This window comes from Rhinolophus sinicus, chromosome 3, assembly GCF_057876585.1.
Source record: "Rhinolophus sinicus isolate RSI-liver-muscle chromosome 3, RSI-T2T, whole genome shotgun sequence".
Classification (NCBI taxonomy): Eukaryota; Metazoa; Chordata; class Mammalia; order Chiroptera; family Rhinolophidae; genus Rhinolophus; species Rhinolophus sinicus.
In genome coordinates this window covers 30,757,252-30,782,187 of record NC_142503.1, presented here as the reverse complement: position 1 = coordinate 30,782,187, position 24,936 = coordinate 30,757,252, and the positions used below count along the sequence as shown (strand labels likewise).

The 24,936-nt window shown below is 35.1% G+C and overlaps 1 protein-coding gene across 1 annotated transcript in view; it reads left to right on the top strand.

Annotated features, from left to right (window-relative positions):
• Window positions 1-23,902, top strand: part of EMB (embigin) — a 46,631-nt gene extending 22,729 nt beyond the window's left edge. Inside the window, exons 3-9 of the mRNA XM_019736208.3 lie at window positions 6,422-6,608; window positions 6,845-6,933; window positions 12,773-12,900; window positions 15,033-15,309; window positions 16,079-16,112; window positions 19,105-19,159; window positions 19,693-23,902. Of these exons, the coding sequence (XP_019591767.3) occupies window positions 6,422-6,608; window positions 6,845-6,933; window positions 12,773-12,900; window positions 15,033-15,309; window positions 16,079-16,112; window positions 19,105-19,159; window positions 19,693-19,710 (788 nt within the window). The 3' untranslated portion in view covers window positions 19,711-23,902. The remainder of the gene's footprint in view (window positions 1-6,421; window positions 6,609-6,844; window positions 6,934-12,772; window positions 12,901-15,032; window positions 15,310-16,078; window positions 16,113-19,104; window positions 19,160-19,692) is intronic.
• Window positions 23,903-24,936: the final 1,034 nt, after the last annotated feature.

The window sequence follows — 24,936 nt, the reverse complement described above, 5'->3', positions numbered from 1 at the left end:
TTGATGAATTATGTTTGGTAAACCTGGCTTCATTTGTGTAGAAGCCATCCACATTTTCTAGTATTTCCCTTTATTTTTGAGGATGCCGGCATAAAATTCCCAAAAGTTTGAGAATAAGCTGTGCTTATGTAATACCAGCCACATAGTCCATGGGTCTTGAGGGCTTCCAAAGACAGAACTTGGAGGCGGCGGGGGGAGTATATTTATATATATATATAAAATAATTTCTTAATCATATACTTTTCTATTCAAGTTGTACTTAACATCCTTCTGAGTTTCTCTGCACGTTGGTAGTTTTACTTTTTAAGCTTATGGTATAGAATTCAGGAGCCACATACATTTTAGATTGTATCACATGAGTATTGCATTGATTAGATGGCTGATATAAATAACTTGTTGACAGATTCAGTGAAAAGAAATGATCATGATTCTTGCTTCAATATGAGATTTAATTTGGGAGGTGGTACCAAATGACAATAATCAAGGAGTGATGTTCCTATGTTATTTTACAAAAATTAAATATAAAGTTTAAGATACTGTGTTTTATTCTTACTTAGAGGAGTTATTTTATAAAGTCAGTGCAACTCCATATGGTAAGAAACATCACATAAATGGAGCCACAGCATGTTACAAATGGGATTGATTGCTTCAATTTTTAAAAGGGTGTTGGCCCCACGTTAGAATGGCCTTCTGACTGTTTCTGTAAGCATTCTGGATGTTCCATCTATATTTTAGGATGTAATATGGGACCTCATTGACTTTCATGGTAAAATGAAGAAAATTATTAAATAAATTATTAAAATTATTTCCTGTCTCTTCTGCTTAGAGTCGTCCCATTTTACGAGCTCTATATGTTGTAATGCACTTAACTCTTTTAAATAAAACTTTCTGCTTTTAAAGCATGTTTGGAAACACTGTCCTATGGTAGAAATTTTAATTGGCTTTTTCCATTTTTAAAACTTTTTTATAAAACAACAAATTAGACTTTTATTACACATGATATGATTCCTAAATGGAACCATTAAGGTCTAACTATTGTCATTTCTCTGAAAATAACAAACTGCTTAAAAATTTAATTATAAAAATAAGAGAATATTTAGACATGTAAATTACTGTATGATTTTAAGAACAGTCTTTTAAAAATATAGTTCAGTAACTGAGCAAATATGTATAGTCTTGGAAATGTAGATGTCATGGATATTCTTGCAACACTCTGAAAAAGCAGAAATGCCCTGCAGTTGTGGAGTTTTGGGGAAGTTGAAACATTGTACACTGAGTTCAACTGACATACTAATTTGTTGGCTAACCATAAAATATTTTAAAGTTCTAGGTAAAACATTTACATATTTTGATGCTTGTGATTTCCTGATAGGAAAGAAAGCAAGCTGTAGAAACACCTGCAAAGTATTATAAGAAACAGTGACATAATAATCAGGACTTGGAGAAGGCCCGTCACAAAGAAAGGCCCCTTTGCAGTTCTAATAGAAGCATCTAGGTGCAAGTGTGAATGTTTAAAATACGTTGATCATACCATTCATCTATCATCACATTGCTATGTTGCTGCATTATACATTCATTTCATTTGCTGTATTATACATTCATTTCATCTTCTATTAATATTTTCTTTCATTTAAAATCTTGATTCAATAGTTTGAAAGTGATGAAGTTAATTCCATTGTCAGGAGAATTTCACATCTTTGAGCGTTGGTATATACTGTTGGTTATGAGAATCTGGGCTCAGCCTCACCTAAATTTGAGATTCACCTCTGTCATTATCTTGATATATGATCTGGCACAAGATAGTCAACCTCTCTGTCTCAGCTTCCTCATATGTGAAGTAGGAATGATAATAATGGTACTTACAGAACTGCTGTGAAGAATAAGTGATATAATCACTACATAACTATTAGCAATATATGTGATATCTTTTGTTACATTCGCTGGTGAGAAGAAATAAGTGGTAATTATTCAGCAATTAATATATTACTAAAACTTCCCTTATGATAGCTCATCTAACCCTTTCTACAGCCTCATGAATATGTATTGTCCCATTTTACAAATGAAAAGAATGAGGTGTCCAACATAAAGATACGTTGTTTTGCCCTGTGAATAGCCTCAGGTAAAGAACCTCAGCTATTGGGCTGCTCCCTTGTGAAATAGGGGTAATATTAATAATTCATATCTTCCTGCTATGTTAGGAGGCTTCAATGAGCTACATTAACCAAAAAGAGCATGGTGCCCTGGTATCACCTTCTGGAATGTAAATATGTCTATAATGCCTCCTGCTAAGAGTGATAGTGCTGCCACGTCTCCTTGCCAGTCCTCCCCCAAGTAAGATGGTTTGTCATCAGCTCTAGAAAGTGCCAGATAATCAAAACTAGAGTCAAAGTAGTCTTCTCTGGGTGCTCCAGCCTCCACAGCCTCCTACACGTCCACGGCCTGCAGTGAGGCCCGATTCTCCTCATTCTGGTAGAATAGACTCCGGCTGAGCAGAGACCAGCAATAATGAGTGACGATCAGACAGGACCTGGGGAAAAGACTCACAGAAGTCTCCAAAGACTTTGTCCTGAAACAGTGTTCGTGCAGAGCTTTGCAGGATGTCAAAGAGTTTCCTGGAGACTTTGGTGGATGGTCTATCTACCACATGTCTTAGACATTTTGAGCTCCTGAGACCCCTTTCTTCCCTGTAAGTTAAGATTTCCCTTTACATACCATCAAGGTGATAAATCGAACAGTTCAGCCTTCTAAGGATCCATGCAGTACCAACAAAGACAGGAACTATTATGAGCAGAGACTGCAGTAAAGCAGACCTCTCCATATGAGTGGAATTGTGTGGTTGTCCTTCTCTGGCTGGCTTATTTCCCTTGTAATGGTGTCCTCACGGTTCATCCATGTTGTTCCATGTTGCCAGACTTCCTTATTTTTTAAGGCTGAATGATGTTCCATTGTGTGTATGTTACCACATTTTTGCAGGCCATTCATCCATCAGTGGTCATTTGCATTGTTTCCACGTCTTCGCTATTGTCATATGAGGTATCTATAATAGTCAAACTCATAGAAGCAAAGAGTAGAATGGTGGTTACCAGGAACTGTAGGGGTGAGGTGGGGGAGGTGATGGAATGGGGAGATGTTAGTCAAAGGTACTAAGGCGCAATTGTGCAAGATGAATAAGTTCTAGAGATCTGTACAACATGTGTTCACTGATAAGAACACTGTATTGTACTCTTAAAAATATGTCAAGATCATAGAACTCATGTTAAGTGTTCTTACCACAATTAAAAAAAAAAAAAAGAACAAAGATACTTTATTTCTAAATGAAAAGTATGTAATCAGGACAGCGAAATAACCTAACCTGAGTTTTGCTTTAGAAGGACAACTTTGGTGTTGTTGTAGAAAATATGAAGAGGAGGAAAAACTGTAGCCGAGAGAAGCTAGGAGGTCGTTGTCTGGTCCTGGTGAAAGATAGTGAAGGTGAGGGTGGAACAAGTTATCCTAGATCCTCTTAGGGTCCCTGCCTGGGTCTGAAAATTAAACTGATAAAGACAGATTAATAGGAGAAAAACAACAAATTTATTTAATATGTTTTACATAACACAGGATCCTTCATAAGGAAATGAAGACCCAAATAAACAGAGTCTTTTATGGTAGGTTTGATGAAGAGTGGACAGCTGTGGAGGCATATGATAGGTCAGAGAGGATGAGATTAGTGTAATAAACTGGGGGAAACTTAGCAAGGCCTGTTTGTTAGGATTCTATTCTGTGTCTCTTTGTCTTTGGAGATAAGGATGCTTCTTTCCTCCAAATATAGGGAAGCACCTCCCACCTGAGGGTTTTATGACCTGTTTCAGGGGAGAAGGATGAAGGGGGTCAGATGGACCTTTCTGCTTTTGCTGTTTTCTCAAATTCCTTCAGTTTAAAATATTCAGTATGCCAAGGTGACATATTTGGGGGGTAGTGTGACCTGAAACTGGGTGAATTGGTTTGACATTTCAGAGGTAAAATCAACAATTCTACTGCATGTGACTAGGGGAAGAGAAGTCTAATGCATCTCCCTTGGATATATTGAGTTTGAAGTACCTGTGGGATATCTAGGTTTAGATACTCAGTAGACACCTGGAGCTCTAGACCTGGGGATCAAGAAGGAAGGAAGTCTTGAATGGAGCCAAGAGGTTTACAAACAAAGGATATCAGAGATAACCACTGAATCCAACATGGGAGTGTGAAATTGGAAAGTAAAAGGGGGGGGAGGGAGGGGGAGAGAGAGAGAGAGAGAGAGAGAGAGAGAGAGAGAGAGAGAGAGAGAGAGGTCCAAAGAGACATCAACATTTACAGGTAGTTGGAAGAGTTAGTGTAGCTAACAAAATGTTAGACATGACACAGAAGCAAAGTAAAGGGTATTTCAAGGGGTAGATAGTCTGTGGCAATGTCTGGGAAAAGCACTTTCTGTAACATGGTAAGATACCAAAATATGCTATATTGAAATGAGAACGTGGGTGAAGACAGATACTGTGTAGAGAACTCCTTCATGAAATTGACTAAGGAAGTACATTTCTTTGACAGAGAGACAGCACTACCTTTTTAAGGGTACTCCCGAGCTAAAGGTAAAGTGAGGAAAATTGACAGAAAATAAACTCAGGACTAAATATAGTAAATCTTGAGACATTTTCTCCTATAACTAGTACCTAGTATAATTTCTGACATGTAGTAGATGCTCAGAAAATATACTGACATGTGTATATCCTTTTAGTTTTATTGACTCAATTTTTTCCCTATATAATTGTATCTTGCTATACGTAAGGTGTTTCTTTTTTCTTTTTGTGCATAAAATCAATTCAGCAATTTTGGAGTTACATGAACAGTTATTTCAAGCATGTGCTCACAAAGCACTTCACACTTAGCTGTACTTAACTGTCTGCAAACTTTGCACCTGGTCATTGCTTAAGGAAGCATTTTTGTAAAATTTTGAATGCAATCAAAAGTGGTATTATTTTATTTAAGTTCTGTTTTTTTTTTTTCCTTTGTACATTTTGGCTCTGCATTCTACTTTTCATGATACCATACTATTGTGCACAAGGTTGAGAAATGCGTTATACAATGAAGTCCTTCTTCCCAGAACAACTCTTTCCTTCCCCTTCAGAGTAACCATCGCTATGCTGATTTCTGTATAGTCACGTCTTTGCTTTTTGAAATTGTTTTATTACACTCAGGTGTGCATTCTAAATATTATAATTTGGTTTTAACTTTTTTTTAAAAGGCATGTTTTAAAAGTATCTTAATATTTTTAGGCTTATCTCTCTCCCTTTTCTAATTTATCTGTTGAAAAACCAGATCATTTATCTTACAGTTTTCTCATAATCTGGATTTTGCTGATTGCTTTCATGGGATATAGTTTCATATGTTTCCCCATCCTCTGTATTTCCTGTAAACTAGCAATTGGATCTAGAGACTTAGTAGTTTCAGGCACCCCTGCCCTTTACTGCCAGATTACTTCCTAGGTAGTGAGGTGTTCCTCCTCAAAAAACACATGATTCTGTTTCCGAGATGTTTGTAGCAGTTGATGCAAAATGTCTAGATCCATGATTCATTAGAGGTTATAACATCATTGTACTACATTTCTTCACTTATTTGCTGAATTCTATAAAAATTTTCCTTCTCTATTATTTGGTTACCAGTGGTACATTTAGTATAAGAAGAGCATGTACTTGCTTGATTTTCTTTTTTTTTTATTTACCACTGTTTGGAAAAAAAAAAAGTTGGGTCTATGCTTCCTTCATAAGTGGATGTTTATATCTATATACTTATATATAGATATATCACCTCATGGCTTTATACTGATATTTCAATTTTAGTGAAAATTCAAAACTACAGGATGTTTATTTAAATTCGTCTTACATCTGTATCTTTACCCAATTCCTCCAAGTTCTTAAGGAGTTAAGAAAACTGGGAATGACAGAATTAGTGTATCATACAAACCTACGATATACACAAAACATTCTTGTACTAACTACCAATAACATGATTACTGAAAGGAATTAAAATAGTCATTCCATTCTCTCCCCATTAGCTTTTGTTTTTTTGTTTTTATAGTTGCCCTGTTTCTATACTGTCAGCGCATATGGCATTATTTCTATACTGCTCTCTTTCCCCTATATTCGTGTCAACTAGAGATTTTAAGAGACTAAAGTTAGGCTTTTGTGATTCTGTTAATGTTTTAATAAAACTTTTCTTCAGCTGTGTTTGTGAAAGAATAAAGGGAACCAAATCTATGTTGACAGAAAAATCACTCTTGAAAGGAATGTTACATTAAGAAACTGTCAGTAGAGTGCTATTGTTGATGATTTAAACTGTTTTTATATATTGGATTTCCCCTAAATGTAACTTTTACATCTTTTCCGTTGCTGTTTTCTTTTGTGGCTAATAGAACATTCTGATGTTCCAGTAGAAAAAAATATCACTTTACAAAGACCTTCTAATATAGAACTCACATGCCAGTTCACAACATCTGGGGATGTGCATTCAGTAAATGTGACTTGGAAAAAAGGTGATGAACAACTTGAGAATAATTATCTCATCAATGCAACAGGAAGCATCCTGTATACCCGGTACATGTGAGTATACCAAATTTTAACCTGTGTGGCTAGATGAAATTACTAGTGAAATTCTAAATATTTTTGCTGACGGCCATTCTTCCCTTTGCTGTCACATGAATGTTATGCTAATATTCTAATTTGCATATTTCAAGAATTTTTTTTTTCCATTTTAAAATTTTGATTAATGGCTAAGTCTTCATTTTCATTAATGAGTGTTTTGAGAACTACACCTATATTAATAACATTATCTTTAGGTTCACCATCATTAATAGTGAACAAATGGGAAGTTACTCTTGTTTCTTTCAAGAGGAAAAGGAACAAAGGGGCACATTTAATTTTAAAGGTCAGTACTAATAATTGGTAGACTAATAACTTCAGCATTATATTCTTAGAATTCTAAATCCCCCAAATTTAAAAGTGTTATCATAATACTAAACATAATGCAGTTGAAAGAAAATCATATGCTTCCAATTGAATCATAAGTGGCAACCTTGAAAATAATGCTTCCTAATGTCTTCCCCATGATAGAATTTGTATTTCCCAATCCATGCCCACTCTTGCCTTCCTTCCCTAGTTTAAAACACAGGTTTTAGTTTCAAAGACCAGGCACCCAGGTTATTTGTAGATCATAGCAACCTCTTTTATCTCTCTGTCTATCATCTATCATCTATCATCTGTCTCTCTCTCTCTCTCTGTAAACTCAGAGCTATCATAATAGTCCTCTAGGTGTCTGAGTTATTACACTCCTAGACTGTGAGAATATGCTTTGTGTTCTGTGTCAGTGGCTCCAGGATTTGGGATTTTAGGGATACATCAAATTTAAACATAATATGGAGAAACAAAGAGTTGCCTGCTTTTGATCTCATCAAGTAAGGACAAAACACCAGAATATAATCCATAGCTCTCCCTTGTGGAAACAAACTAATCAAAGTATTTTACTCATACTATCATTAAATCAAAACATTAAAGGTCTCACTCTCATAGTAAAGACTAATCATTCGAGTTGGATAATTATCTTCATGGAAAAACTCACATTCTGCGATAGATTACTGAACCACAAGGTTTGTAATGCTCTTTGAGAAATGAGGTCGGTTGCCATATGAACTATTTTGGGCTTTGCTTCACATCAGTTTCACAGGGTACATGAGAAATGGTGCTCTTCTTTTCCTGAAAATTGTGAACTCTGGCTAGCTGCTCTGACAAAATATGAATACTGCCCCAAAGTCCCATCAACAGCAGAATTGCCATGATTTAAGATTGTTAGCTCCTATATCTCTCCCATACTCCCTCTACACAGACTTGTTTCCTTCATGTGGTTTTACAAATGTTCTTCTTGGTAAATATAATAAATCCTTGTGTTTATGCAATTTGGTCTCTGAAAAGGCAGAAATTATTATCATTCTTTGATTATTTTGATCATGTACATTTTCTCTTAACCTTCTCTCCTCCATTTGCCTAATTTAACTTAGTGAAGTATACACCATATACAATTCCTTTCTTTATTGCTTTCCTTCCATTTCTTTTTTTTTTCTTTTCCTTCTCTTGTCTTTTTCTCTTTCTTCCTCCAACCCTGCTTAACATTATTGTAACTTTTAAGTATGTATTATATTGGGAAGATATTTATAAAATTAATAAATTGGGCCCTTCCAGATCTTTTTTAGTAAAACAATTCTTTGTAATTCATCGAAATTGAATATTGTTTCGAGAAATAATTTCGTTTGATTACAGTTTAAAGATGTTTGGCATCTGCAGAACAACTCATATTATAGTTATATGATTAGATCTGTAGGGCTTATAGAATGGTATATATTTTTTTCAATATCCTTTTATACTTTTTCTCCATATAAGTTGCTTATGGTTTTTCCGAAGGAGAAGGATTATCTTTCCTTAGCAGCACTATAACTGAGTGTGGATGAAAAGCCTGTTTTATCCTCTATTTTAAATTGAGCAAAAAGAAAAAAAAGAAGTCTGCTATTGACTATATGAGTCAATTATAGTGCATGAGCCCGAGTTCTTAGAACAATTCATCAGCAAAGTTCCTGCTTTTGCCTTTGTGGAAGCTGGTTGATTTATTACTACAAGATTGTAAAAGGGCCTCCACATCACTGATTAATACGATGCAAAGAAACCTGCTGACTGTGTGTTTGGCTATTGATGCCAGTAACAGAGGAGATAGCAAAAGTCACACTGGAAGCTTGCGACTGAGCAATGTGTTGGTGAATACTTTTCATCCAAGAAAGACAAGTGGTAGTCTACAATATTTCTCGGTAGTGAGTCAAATATTCTGAGGTAGTTGCTAAAAACTACACTATTCATCAATGTTAAAATATCTTAGCAGAAATGTGGTTAGTAAAGCACAAGCAATAGGACATAGGACTTTTGGGAAATCACGGTGAGATTTTGGTAGTACCAAGTCTATGAAATCTGTTTTGACCAGCCATCTGTCTTCATTGGGACGTATACTTAAGGAGTCAAAGTGTGGAAGTGCCACATAATAGAATCAGTTGGAACTTCAGCTTCAAACCCAGGTGTTGAAGTTAGCTGTCTTTGACCATATGGAAGAATCTTTTCTTTAATTTGAAAACACATAAATATTCTTGAACCAAAAATGACACAGGTTGGTTTTTTTCTAGTCCCTGGATATGCAGACAGAAATCTCCAATCTTACCTACAAAGGACTTTCACTTTCATTGGGTAGATCCTAGGCCCCACTTTCCTAGACACTAGTCTGAATCAGCAATTTCACCATCTTCAAATATGGATTCTTCCAGTCCCAAGACTCTCACGTGTCCTGCTTTATCCAAAGTTCTAAAAGGTCAACAGGACACATTATAATATTGTATCACTCTCCTCCTAGTCATAAATACTTCCAAACATAAGCAGCAGCCCAGACCCAACGATGACCTCTGGAGCAGTTCAAACAAATTGATCTTCCCTGAGCACAGTGCATTTTATAATTTATCAGCCATATAAAGCATAGCAGAGCAGGGGTTCATGTCATCTTGGCCATTAATCTAGGAGATAGTAAAAAACAAACAAAAACAAAAACAAAACAAAAACAAGAAAACAGAAGAGATGAAAGGAAAATAGAATTGGGTTTTATTTCTCTGTGGCATCACTGTCACTGTCAGCTATCTGCAGTCTATTCCCTGATCTTAACATTTAACTGAGATGGTTTAATAGCATAGATATGTGTCCCCCACCCAAACCTCAAAAAATAGCCATGATTTTCTTGAAAAGTCCCTTTCAGGGAGCAGTTATGCTTCTCAAGCCTGTGCCTCCTAGAGGCTTACTGAGAAACAGTGTGTCTGTCTTCTGCCATGTTTTTCCACAAATGTTGCTTTTCATCCACTTTTGATTCTTAGTCTGTTTGAGTAAATTTCAAAATTTGGACATATTTCAACATATATTTTCCAGCTAATACATGCCCTAATTTATTTCCAGAAGGAAGTATGCTGCGATTGAGAAGTAGGGTTGGTATCTGGGAGATCAGCAAAATGAGAAAGCAGAAACTGTGCCCTTGACTAGTGCCCAACACAACCAGTTTCAAAGTCTGCCTCCAAAGCAGTGTTTGTTTTATGGTGAGCCTAGCCTGGCTCTAGAAGTAACTGCATCACAGCTGCATTATTAAAGAGCAGTGCCAAGTATGTACATATGGTACCTCTCCAAGTGGTACGCCGGTGTGGCTCTGCTCCATCTGAGGTTTAGAAGGAACCTTGTGGTTTTGGAAAAGAATTCCTATTTTAGCCAAGCTCAGCTCTCTGCTGATTCTGCAGGTCTTTAATTGAGGCCTCTCCTAAAGTATGGCTGATCTTTCCAAGTGGGCCTTTATCTTTCAGGTGCTTCTATGTTCTCATACTTAATATAATAATAAAACTATACCCAACATATACTTCACTTAATAATAAAACTATACCAGGTGTTGGGTGTATCAGAATGAAATGTGATTAGAAAGCAATACTGAGCTGGTCTTATTTCTTCTCTGTTTCACATGGACAGCTGGCCTATTCGTTCTTGCATATGATGATAATCCGCCCAATAAAGCTGGCTAACGACCACTATGCAGAAAGACCATGTGCATTACAAATGGCTCAGTTAAAAAAAGCAGGATCATTACATGATCACAACAAAAGTTTGAACTTTGTGATGTTTACTCTGCACCAAGCACATTATGTATTATGTTCTTGTACTTAGTTCTTTACAGCAACACTGTAGGATGGGCATAACCTGCCTTTGTCCTCAGTATCAGTAACACTGAAGCTATAATTCTAATCCAAATATTTCTTGGACCCAAATCTTATCTTTGTTACATCATTGTCACACTGTGCTGTCTCTTTCAAACACCTATGACCTGGCTTTGAAATGGACACATATTAACTACATGTTCCTTAATGTCCCTCAGCCTAATGGCGACCAATAGAAGGTGGGGCACTAATAGCCTCTCAAAAGGAGTGCTCAGAACACCTCTGGCAGTCAGCTCACCAGTTTCTTTGGCTGGATGACTTCAGTCAAGCTTGTCACATGTACTCATCTCTCTCTTCCCTCAGGAGCACCCTCGTGGTACCTTACCAGGTTTTCATAAACTATTAGTGGGGTGATTATAAATTCTGCTTGTCAATTAACATCTTTGGTTGATATAAAATTGTAGACCATTCATTTTATCAAAACATGTTTCCTTGGTTATGAAAACTGTGAGACCCACTGACTTACAGATTGCTCTGTCATCTTATGATCACTTAAAGCATTTATGCTTTCATGGGTGACATACTTTCCTCTTACTTGCATTTCTTTATTATTAGCAGTGCCTCATTCAACGCTCTGTTGCTCCGAAGTCCTGATGACGGACAGGGTGATATGTGTAATTATATGTAAGCCTACTTTAAACAATAAGGAGAAAAGAAGACTTCCCACGCTCATCATTGTAATAATCACCTAAGGACAGAACCCATAAAGAAATATTCTCCAACTCTATTTTTTCCCCTTCTCTGGTAGTTATACAATTATTCTAGTTATTTACCAATTCTAGTTATTACCAATTATTTCCCCCTTCCTCATCTTTAAATTCATATGTTCAGCAAATGCCTAATTATCTTTGGGTAGTAGAAAGCCAAGAACATTTAGAAAATGCATTTAATCTAGAAACCTAGTTTTAATAATAAAAATCGATCTTTTCATTCCCCAATCTGACCCTCCCAAAAATAAAATCTAAAAATAGGATAAGTGAATATCAAATAATGTCTATAAAATTTGTCAACATAGTATTAAAAATTATTTCATACATCCTCTCTGTTGGGAAATAAAACAACAAAAAAATACGAAACCAAAAACCTGCTAAAGTTAGTAAAAGAAACAAAATCAACAAAAGTAATCTTTGCTGATCAGTCTGTATCTTGAATGTAAAAGTAACTACATATGTCCTTTGAGGTCAATCAGAAGAAACTGATTTCACCACGGAAGCTTTTGATTGGCTTTTTATTACTTTGCTTATGTTCTTTGTGTTTTAATTTGTTGACCAAATTATTCACATCCCTAAAACTTAATTTTTCTAAATTCAGTGCTCATTTTAATTTTGTTACTAATGATACCTACTTCAAACTTTCTAAATAAATTTATTGTAATGATTATTAATATGACTTTTTACAAAACCACATGAAGTTTTTTTTTTATCTCATTTTCTTTCCTGCTCTGTTTTCCTCCTCTTAATTTTTATATATTCCTTTCTCATGTTCCTACCTTCTCCAACTCTTTGATGGCTTTTCATAAATCTGTATCGACTAAAGAATTTATATCCTTAAAATATGTCTCCTCACTCAAATGCCATCTAAGGGCAAACGTTTGGGAAAAAGAGTTCTAAAGTAACTTAGTAGGTGGGAAGAAATAGTCCTAAAATGTAAATTATCTTATCCAAAGCATGTAACAATTTATTACAGTCCTTGTAATTGCTATTATATTAGGCTCAGTAACAGAACATCATTTATCTATTTCTACATTACAATTATATTGAGCTATGTACTACTATTACTGTTACTGCTATGCATCCTACTATAAATTGTATAGAACTAAATTAAAACTACTTAAAATCATATGTTAATGAGAAACTGAAAGAAAATATTATCAACTTGAATACATCCCCCCTTATTCAGACTCCTTCATTAATATACATTTCTCTAAATTTTTCTTAGTCCCTGAACTTCATGGAAAAAACAAACCATTGATCACTTATGTGGGGGATTCAACTGTCTTGATATGTAAATGTGAAGAATGTTTTCCTTTAAATTGGACCTGGTACAGTAGTAATGAGAGTATACAGGTAAGATCATATTTTATTTGAAGAAAACAAAGTTCGTAAATAATAAGATTATAACAGACTCACAATTCCTAGGACTATTTGTACTTCTGTTATTTTGTTCTTTAGTATGTCTTCATGAAGAAAGAACAGTAATAAATGAAGTTGTCATTTGATGATTTTAGCATATTATACATCTGAAGATACTCTTAATGTTTCATTAGCTGGTACTTTGTTTTTTAGATTTAGCAATTTATTTAAATTCTTTGAAAAGAAGTTACAATTCATTTTTAGTGGGCGAGTTTAGAAATAACCCCAACAAAAAAAGATTCTTTTTTTTCCTATAATTGCATGAAAATAACTGGAAAAAAAGGGAGTCTTCTTTTTTTTGCTTCTGTCTCTGGAAACATTTTGATAGAATGCAATACAATGGCACCATTTGAGAGAAGAATGAAAATTTGGTAATTTAAACTTAGGTCTTACGTTCTTTTAGTAAGTGTCATTGGCCTCTTTTGGCCTTCCAGAGACTTAAGGAACGCCAAATATTTAAAATTCCTATTAAGGATTTAATAACTATTTAAAGAGCTGATATTAAGAAAAACATGAGTATTCAAGAAATCATTTCTGGCTCTCTGCCCTCCTCCCAAACACCCTCTAATAGGGAAATTTAGGAAATTGCCCTTTAGGGTAACCTTTCTATTGCCCTGGTGCTAATCATCATTGTAATTAAAGTCCCGTAAAGGCAAGCTGTAATTCTAGAAGGAACTGGGATGAGACAGTGTAGATCTTACAATGAAATATTAAATTACTTCTTAGACAAAATTGATGCTATCATAGACTGTTGAAGGAAATAGACGAAGGACTTAAAAGGGAGAGTGACTGATTCTGTGATTGTTTTCAAAGAAGTAGCTCAAAATCATTTAGGAGTAGACTTAAACCATTAATATTTCTGCTTATCTTCTTATTGATTAGGGAAGGTGATCATTTTGTGTATGTAAATATTCTTTAAAACACATTAATTTGGAGAAATATATCAATGGTAGCATTTGAAATAATTTATTTATGCATATGTGATACTAGAGAAAAAATAGCCTAAATCTAATTTATATTAAACTTTTTAGAATGTAGTCTGTGCTTCTCTCCATTTGCTACCAATTTTCTCTTACTTTCACCCTAAGCATGGGTAATATTAGGATGTGAGAAAAGGGCAGGGAGGGGGTGCAGGTCAAAACTTTAGGTCAAGTGTTTTTTCAAACTGTAGACCAACCATCTGCATGAGAATCACCGGGGATGCCTACTAACCTTGCGGGACTTCGATTGATCAGCTCTTGAGTTAGAAAGGCTACATTTGTAATAGGCATTATTCTTTATCAGGTAGCCTCTGAGAATATCTGTATGCAGATTGGCATTTATTGAGCATTGCAATTGAGTGATAGAGCCTGAGAATAAAATTTAATTTAAATGGATTAAATAAATAAGCAACCCAATAGCTTAGTATGGTTCCTGAGAACCACACTCAATGAATCTCAGAAGCCCACTTGCCGAGAGAGAGAAATTCAGATATGAGAAGACAGAAGGGGGGCAGACGACCACGTACATGAGGCTCCCTGGGGATTTCTGCCGTTCCTTTGACATCAGCTTCAAAGGCCTGAAGATTTCATCTTCAGTTCCAGTCAAAGAAACTTGCAATGTCAGGCTTTAGTGATCTTCCTTTATAGGAATGATCAGATTTAATAGTGTCATTAATTTAATAGTTGATTTAATGTAGGCCTGTGCTTGTGAACAAGGAAGTTCTTGAACAGCTAATAAGGAATTATGAAACACAGATGGCTGGGTTTTGTTTTTTTTTTTTTTTTGGATGTTTAATTCTCATATAATATTTATCCACAATTACCTACATGCTATAGTTTCAAACATTCAGTGTAAAGTACTGAAAGCAAAGTACACTTTTCCTCTGTTTGCTACCTCTGGGAGATCAAACTCTTACAAGACTTGAGCTCTGTTATGCATAAGCCTTCACAAATTTTAAGATGCTTTTCCTGGTAAGCAGTTTTCTCGGCACTATCTTTTTTATAGCTTTCACTCAAAACTGTAGCTCCTTTATGACATATGACTTTTATGCGCTATGACAGGATTTTCATGTCTCCTTATATTAGGTTCCTCTCGATGTTCAAATGAAGGACAAGTATGTGATCAGTGGAAAACATGCTAATGAAACCAGGCTGAAGATAATGCATCTTTCAGAGGAAGATCAGGGCTCTTACTGGTGCCATGCGATATTCCAGTTGGGTGAGAGTGAAGATCACGTTGAACTGGTTGTGCTGAGCTATTTGGTGCCCCTCAAACCATTTCTTGCAATTGCTGCTGAGGTTGTTCTTTTAGTGACTATTATTCTGCTTTGTGAAATGTACTTCCAGAAGAAGAAGCACACAGGTATCATTTATTTTTTTAGATAACATTCTCATATGATGATTCTACATTATAGGGACTTTAGAGTTGTGGGGAAAAATCTAGTCTTTGTTATTTGGAGTGGTATTTATGTTAATTTCAATGGTTACAGTGAGCTATGAGTTTGTATTGATGGTCTTTCTATTGCAACTTACTAAACTAGAGCTCCCCTCCCCCCTGCTTCTGTGTTACTGGTACGGATACACCAATTAATATATGCTTTGTATTAGAATATTGGAAAATTCTGTTACAGCTTAATATAAAAGATTTTAAAGACAAACAGGTATTATTTCACTCTGATAACTCATTTAAAAAATATTTTATATAACATTCTGGAGTTCTCGTAAAAGAGACATTGTCCTGTCAGTTTCCTGTTTTTATATCAATAGCTTGTACCTGATGGATTATGGGTTAAGAAACCAATGGTTCCCTTAAGAAAACTTATCTTAAATTCTGTATTCTCTTCTGACTTTGGTTACTTATAACTTAAGTAATTTTGTAACCAATAAGTCAATCCTGTTTTTGAAAATTCCAGGCACTAGACTATGCTTGATTGAAATTGTAGGTAAGCTCTGGAGAGCAGGAAAAAATGTGGTGGAGGGTGCAGCTGTCTAATGTAGCACGTCTCGCTTTCATTTCAAAAAGGGGAAACAACATAGTGAATTCTGAACTCGGGGAAAATTGAACCGAACATATGTGCTCTGTAAGAATCATAAACCAATCTTAATATTTATATTCTTCTTTTGTTACACAGATGATGGGAAAGAGTTTGAACAAATTGAACAGCTGTAAGTATTAGTTTTTACAAATTAATTTTCATTTGAGTAAAATACAGATAAAAATAAAATAGAATAAAATGTTTACAGTTAGGGAAAACAATCACAAGAGTATATTATGCGTGTTATTTTCTGTACATGTCCATGTTGTGGTGAAAGCATCTGGAGTTTGCCTGCCTGCGTGGGAGTCTCCCACCATCACGTACTACTTTCACTTCTCTGTGCTTCAGTTTTCTCAAAAAATGGGATAGTACGTATGACATAAGGCTTTTGGATTAAATGATATTACATATGGAAAAATGCATAGCATGGGCTTTGATGCACAGAAAGTGTTCAGTAACCATAAGGAAGTATAATTTGTGTAAAGCACTGATTCTCAATCCTGGCTATGTTTTTGATCACTTAGGATGCTCCTTAAAAATACAGTTACTCAGACCTTACTGGATCTCTGGGTTAGAACCTCTGGGATTGGTGCGTGGGCATCTGTATTTCTTCAAAATGTCTATCACTGGTTCTGATTTTGTGTTATGTTGAAAATCACTGGCCCAGAATTCGTTTTAGTCGTTATTTTTGAAAGCACACAAATTGTGTCACTAGTTCTCTTATAGCTCCCGCCTCACCTTTGTTTAGAGTTGAGCATGAGGAGGGCTGGGAAGGAAATTACCAGGGATGTAATTTATTTTGGTGAAGCTGGGAGATGCTAGTTCTTTCAAACCAGAAAACTGAGTATGGAGTCCAGTGGTGGAGGTGGCCAAGACTGGGATTAACATCTGAGTAACATTTACTTTATAACCGGAAGTTTGTACTTACTCCCCTTCATTGTTTTCATCCACCCTTCTGGGCAACCATCTGTTTGTTCTCTGTATCTATGAATCTGTTTCTGTTTTGTTTGTTCATTTGTTTTGTTTCATTTTTTGTGTTTTTTTTTTTTTTTTTTAGATTCCCATATAAATGAAATAATTTGGTATTTGTCTTTCTCCGTCTGACTTACTTTATTTAACATAATACCCATAAATAAGCCATGGGATGTAATGTGTAGCGTAGGGAAAATAGTCAGCAATATAACTTTGTATGATGACAGATGGTTACTAGACCATGGTTACTAGACTTATTGTGATTACATTGTAAGGTATACAAATGTTGAATCACTATGTTGTACACCTGAGACTAATATAATATTCTATGTCAGTGATACTTCAAAAAAACAAGTATCTGAATAACAGAGCCAAGGGTTGGGGACCAGGAATGTGAGGACAGATGAAAGCAGCCAGGAGAAACCTAGGAAATTGGAGGCCTGAGCAAAACTGCTCCAATGAAACATGGCAATTAAGTTGATCTTTATCCGCCAACAGGAGTTGTGAAGTGTGAATGCTATAGCCACGGTTAGAACAGGACTGGGGTGCACAGGTGTCATTTAGATGTTTGTAGACATTATTCAAAATAATTAGTTTACTCAAGTCACATATGGCATGTAAAATAAATCAACACGATAAGACCTTCCACAGGAGTTCCATAACCCCAGACAGGAAAAACACAGCGCTGTCTCAGAGTCACAGACTATCACAGTTGCACCTCTTTCTGGACAGCTTGGACACCTTATTTATATTGATTTGAATTTTTTATCTGTCTGGTTCCCATGTATGGAGTCCCCATAAAATACATGACAGTCATTCCAATAGTTGAAACAATGACAACCTTGCCTGATTCTCCTATTCTCCCAGCTCCACCTCCCCAGTGTTTCTAACCATTTTCTTGCTGTCACATTTGGTTGGGGGTTGGTCTGGTCTCAACCCTGGCTTGTTAAAAACACACTCTGAAAGGATGGTGCCAGAACAATATGGAGCAGACTATCAATTCTTAATAATTTAATTCTCATTTATGTAGCTTACCTTATTTAAAAAATATATTTTTAAAATATTTTTTTCTAGAATACCTTAGGAACAATGTCAAACAGATTCAATCTCTAGTATAATGAATTACCTTTTTTTATTTTTGGAAAATTTGGATATTGTACATCATTTTCTCCATCCTATACTACTCTGCAGAGATCACTGAGAGTGTTTCAGTTTTCTCATCTTTAGTTATTCATCAATATTTTTAGATTTCATAGAAGTATCCAGGGCACTTGGATGCATTTACACAAACCTTTTACCAATGCTACTTTAGATTTGTTAGTTAGGAGATGAATTTTTCTTGACAGAGAATAAATGCTATTTATTAATACAGTTTATATATAATGTTTATATATATGTGTGTTTAGATATCAGCAATTCACAGTTTCTTGGTGAAAATGATTCTTAAAAATAGTATTAAATGTATAACATCAAAACAAGCTACTTACTTCAAATTGTTCAACACGAAGCTCACTCATTATCTCATCCACTCAAATATTTAATCCATAAAATCTCACCTACCTGCTCTCCTCCCCCAAATTTTGACTTAACTGATAGTTGAATAGGTGGTTGAATTTATCCTCTGGGGATAATAGCTTAATGGCCTTAAGCTGCCCCTAACCTAGAAGGTCGTTAGTTATGCACCTGTTACCTACTTTAGTCACTCTTGTCTTAAGAATCTGAAGGCCAGCTTTGTATTTTTGCGTTGATGCATATTAGGTAGATAAAAAACATGTTTAGCCTCTAATTCAATGTAATAACATGTCAAATTACAGCACTTGTTATCTCGCATATTGGCTGAGCTCCTGATTGGCTATTGTCTTGCATGTGTCAAAACAACACACAAGTACAGCCATAGACCCAAACCCCCACACGTGCTTAGGGAGAAGCTACTCTCCCTCTGCATTAAATAAATAGGTCTTTGTCATTGTCATCTGCGGTAATAGTTCCTCTCCAAGCAATGGCGTGTGCGCGCGCGCACACTTAGGAAGAGTGAATTCTGCCTATGTTGCCCTTTCACATTAACCTGAGAGCCGTGATGTAGATGGTATACTGACTTAATTTTATGCAATGTAAACATCTAGTGATTTTCCTTTTTATTTTCCATATAGGAAATCAGACGACAGCAATGGTATAGAAAACAATGCCTCCAGGCACAGAAAAAATGTAAGTTACTTCCAAATGTTATTCCAGATAAACAGTGAAGTCCAACACACATAGGCTGTCTATTAATCCAGCTACTTTTTTTGTTTCATAAAAGACCTAGTTCATCACTATGTACTTGAATATGCTTGTTTACAATATTACAGGAGAAAACATAAAACAGGTAGCAACCAATCTACAAGTAAATCCATTGCACTGCCTATGTATTTTTTCCTTTTGTCACCACGGGTTAGTTTCTTTTATAACTTTTCAAGTGGTCTTACTATTCCCCTCTCTCAATTTTTCTGGATTCTCCTATTTTATTCTCATATATTCCCACATATTTGGTCCATATTGGCTTATTTTCTTTACTGATTAGAATCAACATTTTCATAGTTCATCGGCATATTTTTCCTGAGTATTTAGAATAAGATTGGTTTTAGCAGTAGTTTGGATCATGCCTACTCAGCAATTTTTGCTTTGCTAAATTGATCATAAGTCATTACAGAATAACCAGGAGACACTAATTATGTTTCACTATGTTTCATTTAACTCAGGAATCTGCGGGTCAATGAATGAGAAACATCATGTCAAGAGTCATGGGAAGATGTACAAAGAGTTTCTATTTCTGCTCTGTTATGCTTCCTATTAAGAACATCTGAGTTTTTATTTTTAGAAGAATAAAAAGTTGATGCAACATGCTCAGCAGTAGCTTTGTAAATAATATATGAGATCTTCAGATCTAAAGATGTATTTTCATTTTGTAATTACTTTACACGAAAGCAAGGTAAACTGCATTAACTATGTTCTGTGGGCAATAACCCAGGATAATTAATTTCATCCTGGTCCTCAAGAGGCACACAGAACAGACACCAGCAAAACCAGTTAATAGTTCATAGAGCTAATGTCTCTCAAGACCTGTTTAAAACCAAAGAATTCAAAGAATTCAAAGGAAGCCTTTGCCATTTGTCTTTAAAAGTTTTTTTTCCCAATCATATTTACTATATATAGAAATATGTGTAATAATTTTCGTGTGAAGTTCATTCTTCTGTCATCTTGAAAAAAATGTGTGGCTTTACTAGGAAATGAACACTTGCTTTCTGCCTTTGATATCGATGGTCACGCTCTACAATCTCTACAAGAAAAACAGTTTTCCGTTTTCCTGTAAAAGTACTGGCTTAAGGAAATAAAACCATGCAACTTGCCCCATAGTTCCATCACCACAAAAGCAAATTTCCCAATCTTTATTCCACTCATCTCCACTGCTTTCCCATATAGCAGGCTAAAGTGATTCTTAGTCTTTTATGTAGAGCATTTAAAAAAAAAAAAAAAAGCCATGGGTTTTGGATTTCTTGTTGTATCTAGTAATGATGTAGGTGCAGGTCCATGCAGTCGTAATACAGCACTGCTACAAGGATGCTTCTGTGGTTCATGGTTTCCTGGTATCGTTGACTTACTACCTGGTTTCCCAGTGTCCATAACAGGCTCAATATCTAAAACTGCATTATTCGTGCTTTAAGATACTAATTGTTTTGTCTGAAATCCAGAGGTACTACAGTACTTCTTCTATGTTGTTGCAAATACCTTAGATTTGCCTTCAAAAATAGAATAGTTTCTATTCCATATATAACTGAAATGTTATAAAGTCACGCTTACCAAATCAGATGAAATCTGAACAGACATGCAAAGCTGTCAGTGGCTTTGAATGGGGCATTAAAATTATACTGCAGAATACTGGATCGGGTTGTAGAGGGTGATATGAAACTGCTGGGTGTCCTGGTGGTGGTCCCTGCTGTGGTGGTACGTGCAATGCCCCACTGCTCACAGTGCATCAGGGTTCAGAAAGATCAGAAGCAAAGAAGGAAGTTTGGGGTGGTGGCAAGGAACCCACACATTTTTGGTGACTAGGGCATTAAAATTTGGAGAAGAGTTCAATTTTAAAAAGAATGTTTTATAGAAATTTAAACTATGTGCTGACCGAGAATATTATGATAAAATTCTGGTAGTGAAATTTATAATTTATGTGGCATCCTAAATAGTGTTAAAATATTACTAATGTATGAATAATATACATAAAGTAGTAACTTGGAAGCTGCTCATTAGTTTGTTGTAGCATTATTTTGTGTAAAGCATGTTAACTATACACACAGGTTTTGTTGAACTAGAATACATCCCTTAAGTAATGGCAGACTTCACTTTATTCTTGCTCTCAGAGCCATAAGCCATGCATTTGTTTTGGTTTAATTCATTATTAATTTGAGAAAATTAATTTGGGTGATACCTATCTGATGACAGAGAACCAATCAGTTCACTTAATTCTTCTGAACAATTTCAATTCAGTGCATTAGACCTGTTATTTGACTAAGTCAAATTCAAAACTATGTTTGTGGCTGGGTATATACAAAACCAAAACAAATTTGTAGCTCATATGCAGTATGCATCCTTCCATTTTCCTACTACTATTTAGGCTAAAATACGTTTCAAGCAAGAACAATTGCTGCCCCAAGGTAAAGTAATCTGAAATATTTATATAGTAAATTTAATTTTTAAATGGCAGTGCTTGCAATTTTTCCTAGCAAAGACAATTTATTTCAGTAACTTTAGGCAGAAAAACGTACTCAGAAAATTAAAGTTGATTTTTGGCTTTTTAGAGTCTCTCTGGAGGACTGCTGGAAAATTACTTTACCACTGTTAGATTGAAAATGAAATGCTTCCATTAACTAACCTCATGGAGATGATAAATTGATTAATTTATAATGAACAGTTGTAAACTGACTAAAAATGTTACGCGAGCAGAACAGCTGAAATAGGAAAACGACTGCACATTTGTATTACTGGATGCCTTGGGAAATTCTATTAATCTTTCCAGCTAACAGGGTTTTGTAGCATATTAAGTAGATTTAATGATATCATAAATTTCCCAGACACTGTCATATTAATTTATATTATATCAATGTAAATATTCTGCCTTTGTAGTCTCTCTTTTCTCAGTATCTAGTTACTCAGGCCAAAACTTAGAACTTGTGATATTTTCTTCTCCTCTATTAACTAATATGTATTAGTCATGAATCTCTCTTCCTTTAACCTTCTTAATAGCTCCTTAATCCACCCATTACACACACCCCCCACCTCACCCTATGCAGCTGCCACAGCAAAGATCTTGATTTTCCTACCTTAGTCTCGTCTTCTATTGATCCATTTTTTGCTTTGCTGCCCAAATCATCTTTCTAAAACACAAATTGCACTATGTAACTTATGTGGCAGCTTCATGTCTAACCTCTGCAGGTTCCCCTTTGCCATTTCTTAATATTGCAGTTTTCTAAATTGCTAATCTTTCTCTACGAATAATGTCTTGACTTACCTTTGGTGTATAGAGATTCAGTGTAGAATGCTGCCCCCGCACACCTCCCCATTTGATGAATTCAAGTTTAGCTTTCAAGACTTTAATCTGATGTTACTTCCTGGCAGATCCCTCATACCCAGTGGAGTGTGTACCATCTTATGTCCTCAGATAACCACACATTTCTTTGTAGTTACTACCTTGTATTGTAAATATGCATTTATTTGCATCCTCTCTGGATTTTGCTTTTTATTTGTGTCCTGTACTTACAACAGGGTACATTAGAGTTGTCATGAAATGTGTGTTGGATGGATAAATGTATAAGTAAAAATCAATCACATTTCATAAATTTGTTCTTACTTTTAAAAGAACAATCTAAATTATGACATCAAAATTTAAACAAAATATTTTGACAGAGATAAGCAAGCTTTTATAACTTTAATTTTTGGTTCTATTACTTTGAAAAACACGTAGTAATAAAATAAGTCCTGTCAGATTTTAATGATATGTTAATATCTAATGAGCAAAGAAAGTTCTGATTCCTAAACTATGACCCATGGTATGTTGCTTTCAACCTAATTAAATTACTGTTGTCTGTTTTTTTATGGACAGTAAAAATGTTAACCTTAATTGTATCCTTTCTTTTAGTAAAATAATGTATAGACTTTAATTAAATATAAAGAATTTGAGCACTGTGTTCCTTTGCATGGTACTGTGGCAAGTGTTGACATTTGTGTCCACTCCATTAAATTTCTCATTCCTCTTCCCATCAATGCCTTGTAGTACCTTAGAATATCTCAGAATCCAATTCAACATTTTATCTTAAAAGAACCAATTTTTTTTAGAAAGCTTTAATTGTTTAGTTTTGATCACTGAAAGTTTGTCATTAATCATATTCATCAAAAGAAAAAAATGTGAGTTCTGTTCCCTTATTCCCTGGATCTTCATCTTTGAGCCATTTAAACAGATTTATGCAAAATAACTTACTGAATATCAATTACACTTTATAGAAAATGAATCTTTTTTAATTGAACAAAGCTGTGCAATGAATTAGGGACTTACTTCCTATTAGCATTGTTAATCTTAGGTGGGAGCAAACTCAAGTATGTATTCCAGTATTAATTAAAAGGCACAGTGACCTAACTATACCATGCTCTGAACTAATATTTACTGAATAAGTGAAAAATTGATAAATGACTCAATTATTTTGGAATCCTAAATTATACATATTTCTGCAATCTCTACTTTGATTTTGATTAACTGTGAATTTATCCTACTCTAGTATAGATAAGAAAAGTGGAACTCTCTGTGTACATTTCTCTCGTGATATTTAGGAATATATTTGCACTGTATCTAGGTCAGTTCTATGCCCTGTTTGTCCATTGAGTTCTTATGGAGGATATATGATATTAAACAATAATAACTGACATTCCTTGCGTGCTTGGCATGTGACAGACACTGTGCTAAATGCTTTGAAATGTGTTGTCTCATTTAATCCCCACATCGTCTTCCATCATAGGAACTATTATCATCTACTTTTATATAGATGAGGAAATTGAAGCTTAGGGAAATTAAGTGTTTGGAGCTGGGATTGAAATCCAAGGAGTCCTCAAGAGTCTAGGTTTAACAACCATGTTGAGGAGTTTTGCTCATTACTCATGTGCTTCTTAGAAAATGAGGCTATTGTCTGTCAACTATCTTTTTTTTTTTTAAATGTCACTCATTTAGATTGTCAGTCAAATAACAAGTTCCATAATCTTATTCTTAAGGCTTAAAGGATTTGTGTTTACTTGTGTCCCTGCAGGGGTGCTGGGAATCAGTACACTTTTGTGTGTTTTGGGAGTCTTTTTTCACCCCCCCAATATTACTTCTCAATAGCTAATGTTACCATAAAATTTATCACCCAAATGCTGAGACTAAAAGAAGGTGCTATTTATAATTTTACTGGGGCAACAGACTGGTAATGGAGTGTATTAGGGTTTCCAGGTGGGAATTCCTGCCCGTTCTCAGGAAATATTTCGCTTTCCCTTTCCTAAATCCCGAGATATAAACTGTTTTCTGTTCTCCACAATGAATCGTTTCCATAAAGTGATGGCCAATACTACCAACCACCTGGGTTCAAAGAGCTGATTTTCCCAATTTCCCAACCAACTTTTCTTGGGATTTGGGAACTGGAAAGCAGAAAAAATTCCTGAAAATGGGTGGAAATTCCTGCCTGGAAACCCTAGATTGTATGGTCACATTTTGAGCTTGTAGGGAAGAGCTAAGTATTTCATGGATGTTCTAGCCTAGGCACAGCAGTAATAGCAGCAGCAAGTTTGAATGATAAACATAAATTCACTTTCAGGGAAAGAACTATTTTTAGCAAATGACAGGTCAGTCTCACTAGAGAGAAGTGCCTATAATGAGATAATTTAGTGACTTTAAAAATGTATTACTTTCCAAAAATAATTTAAACTTT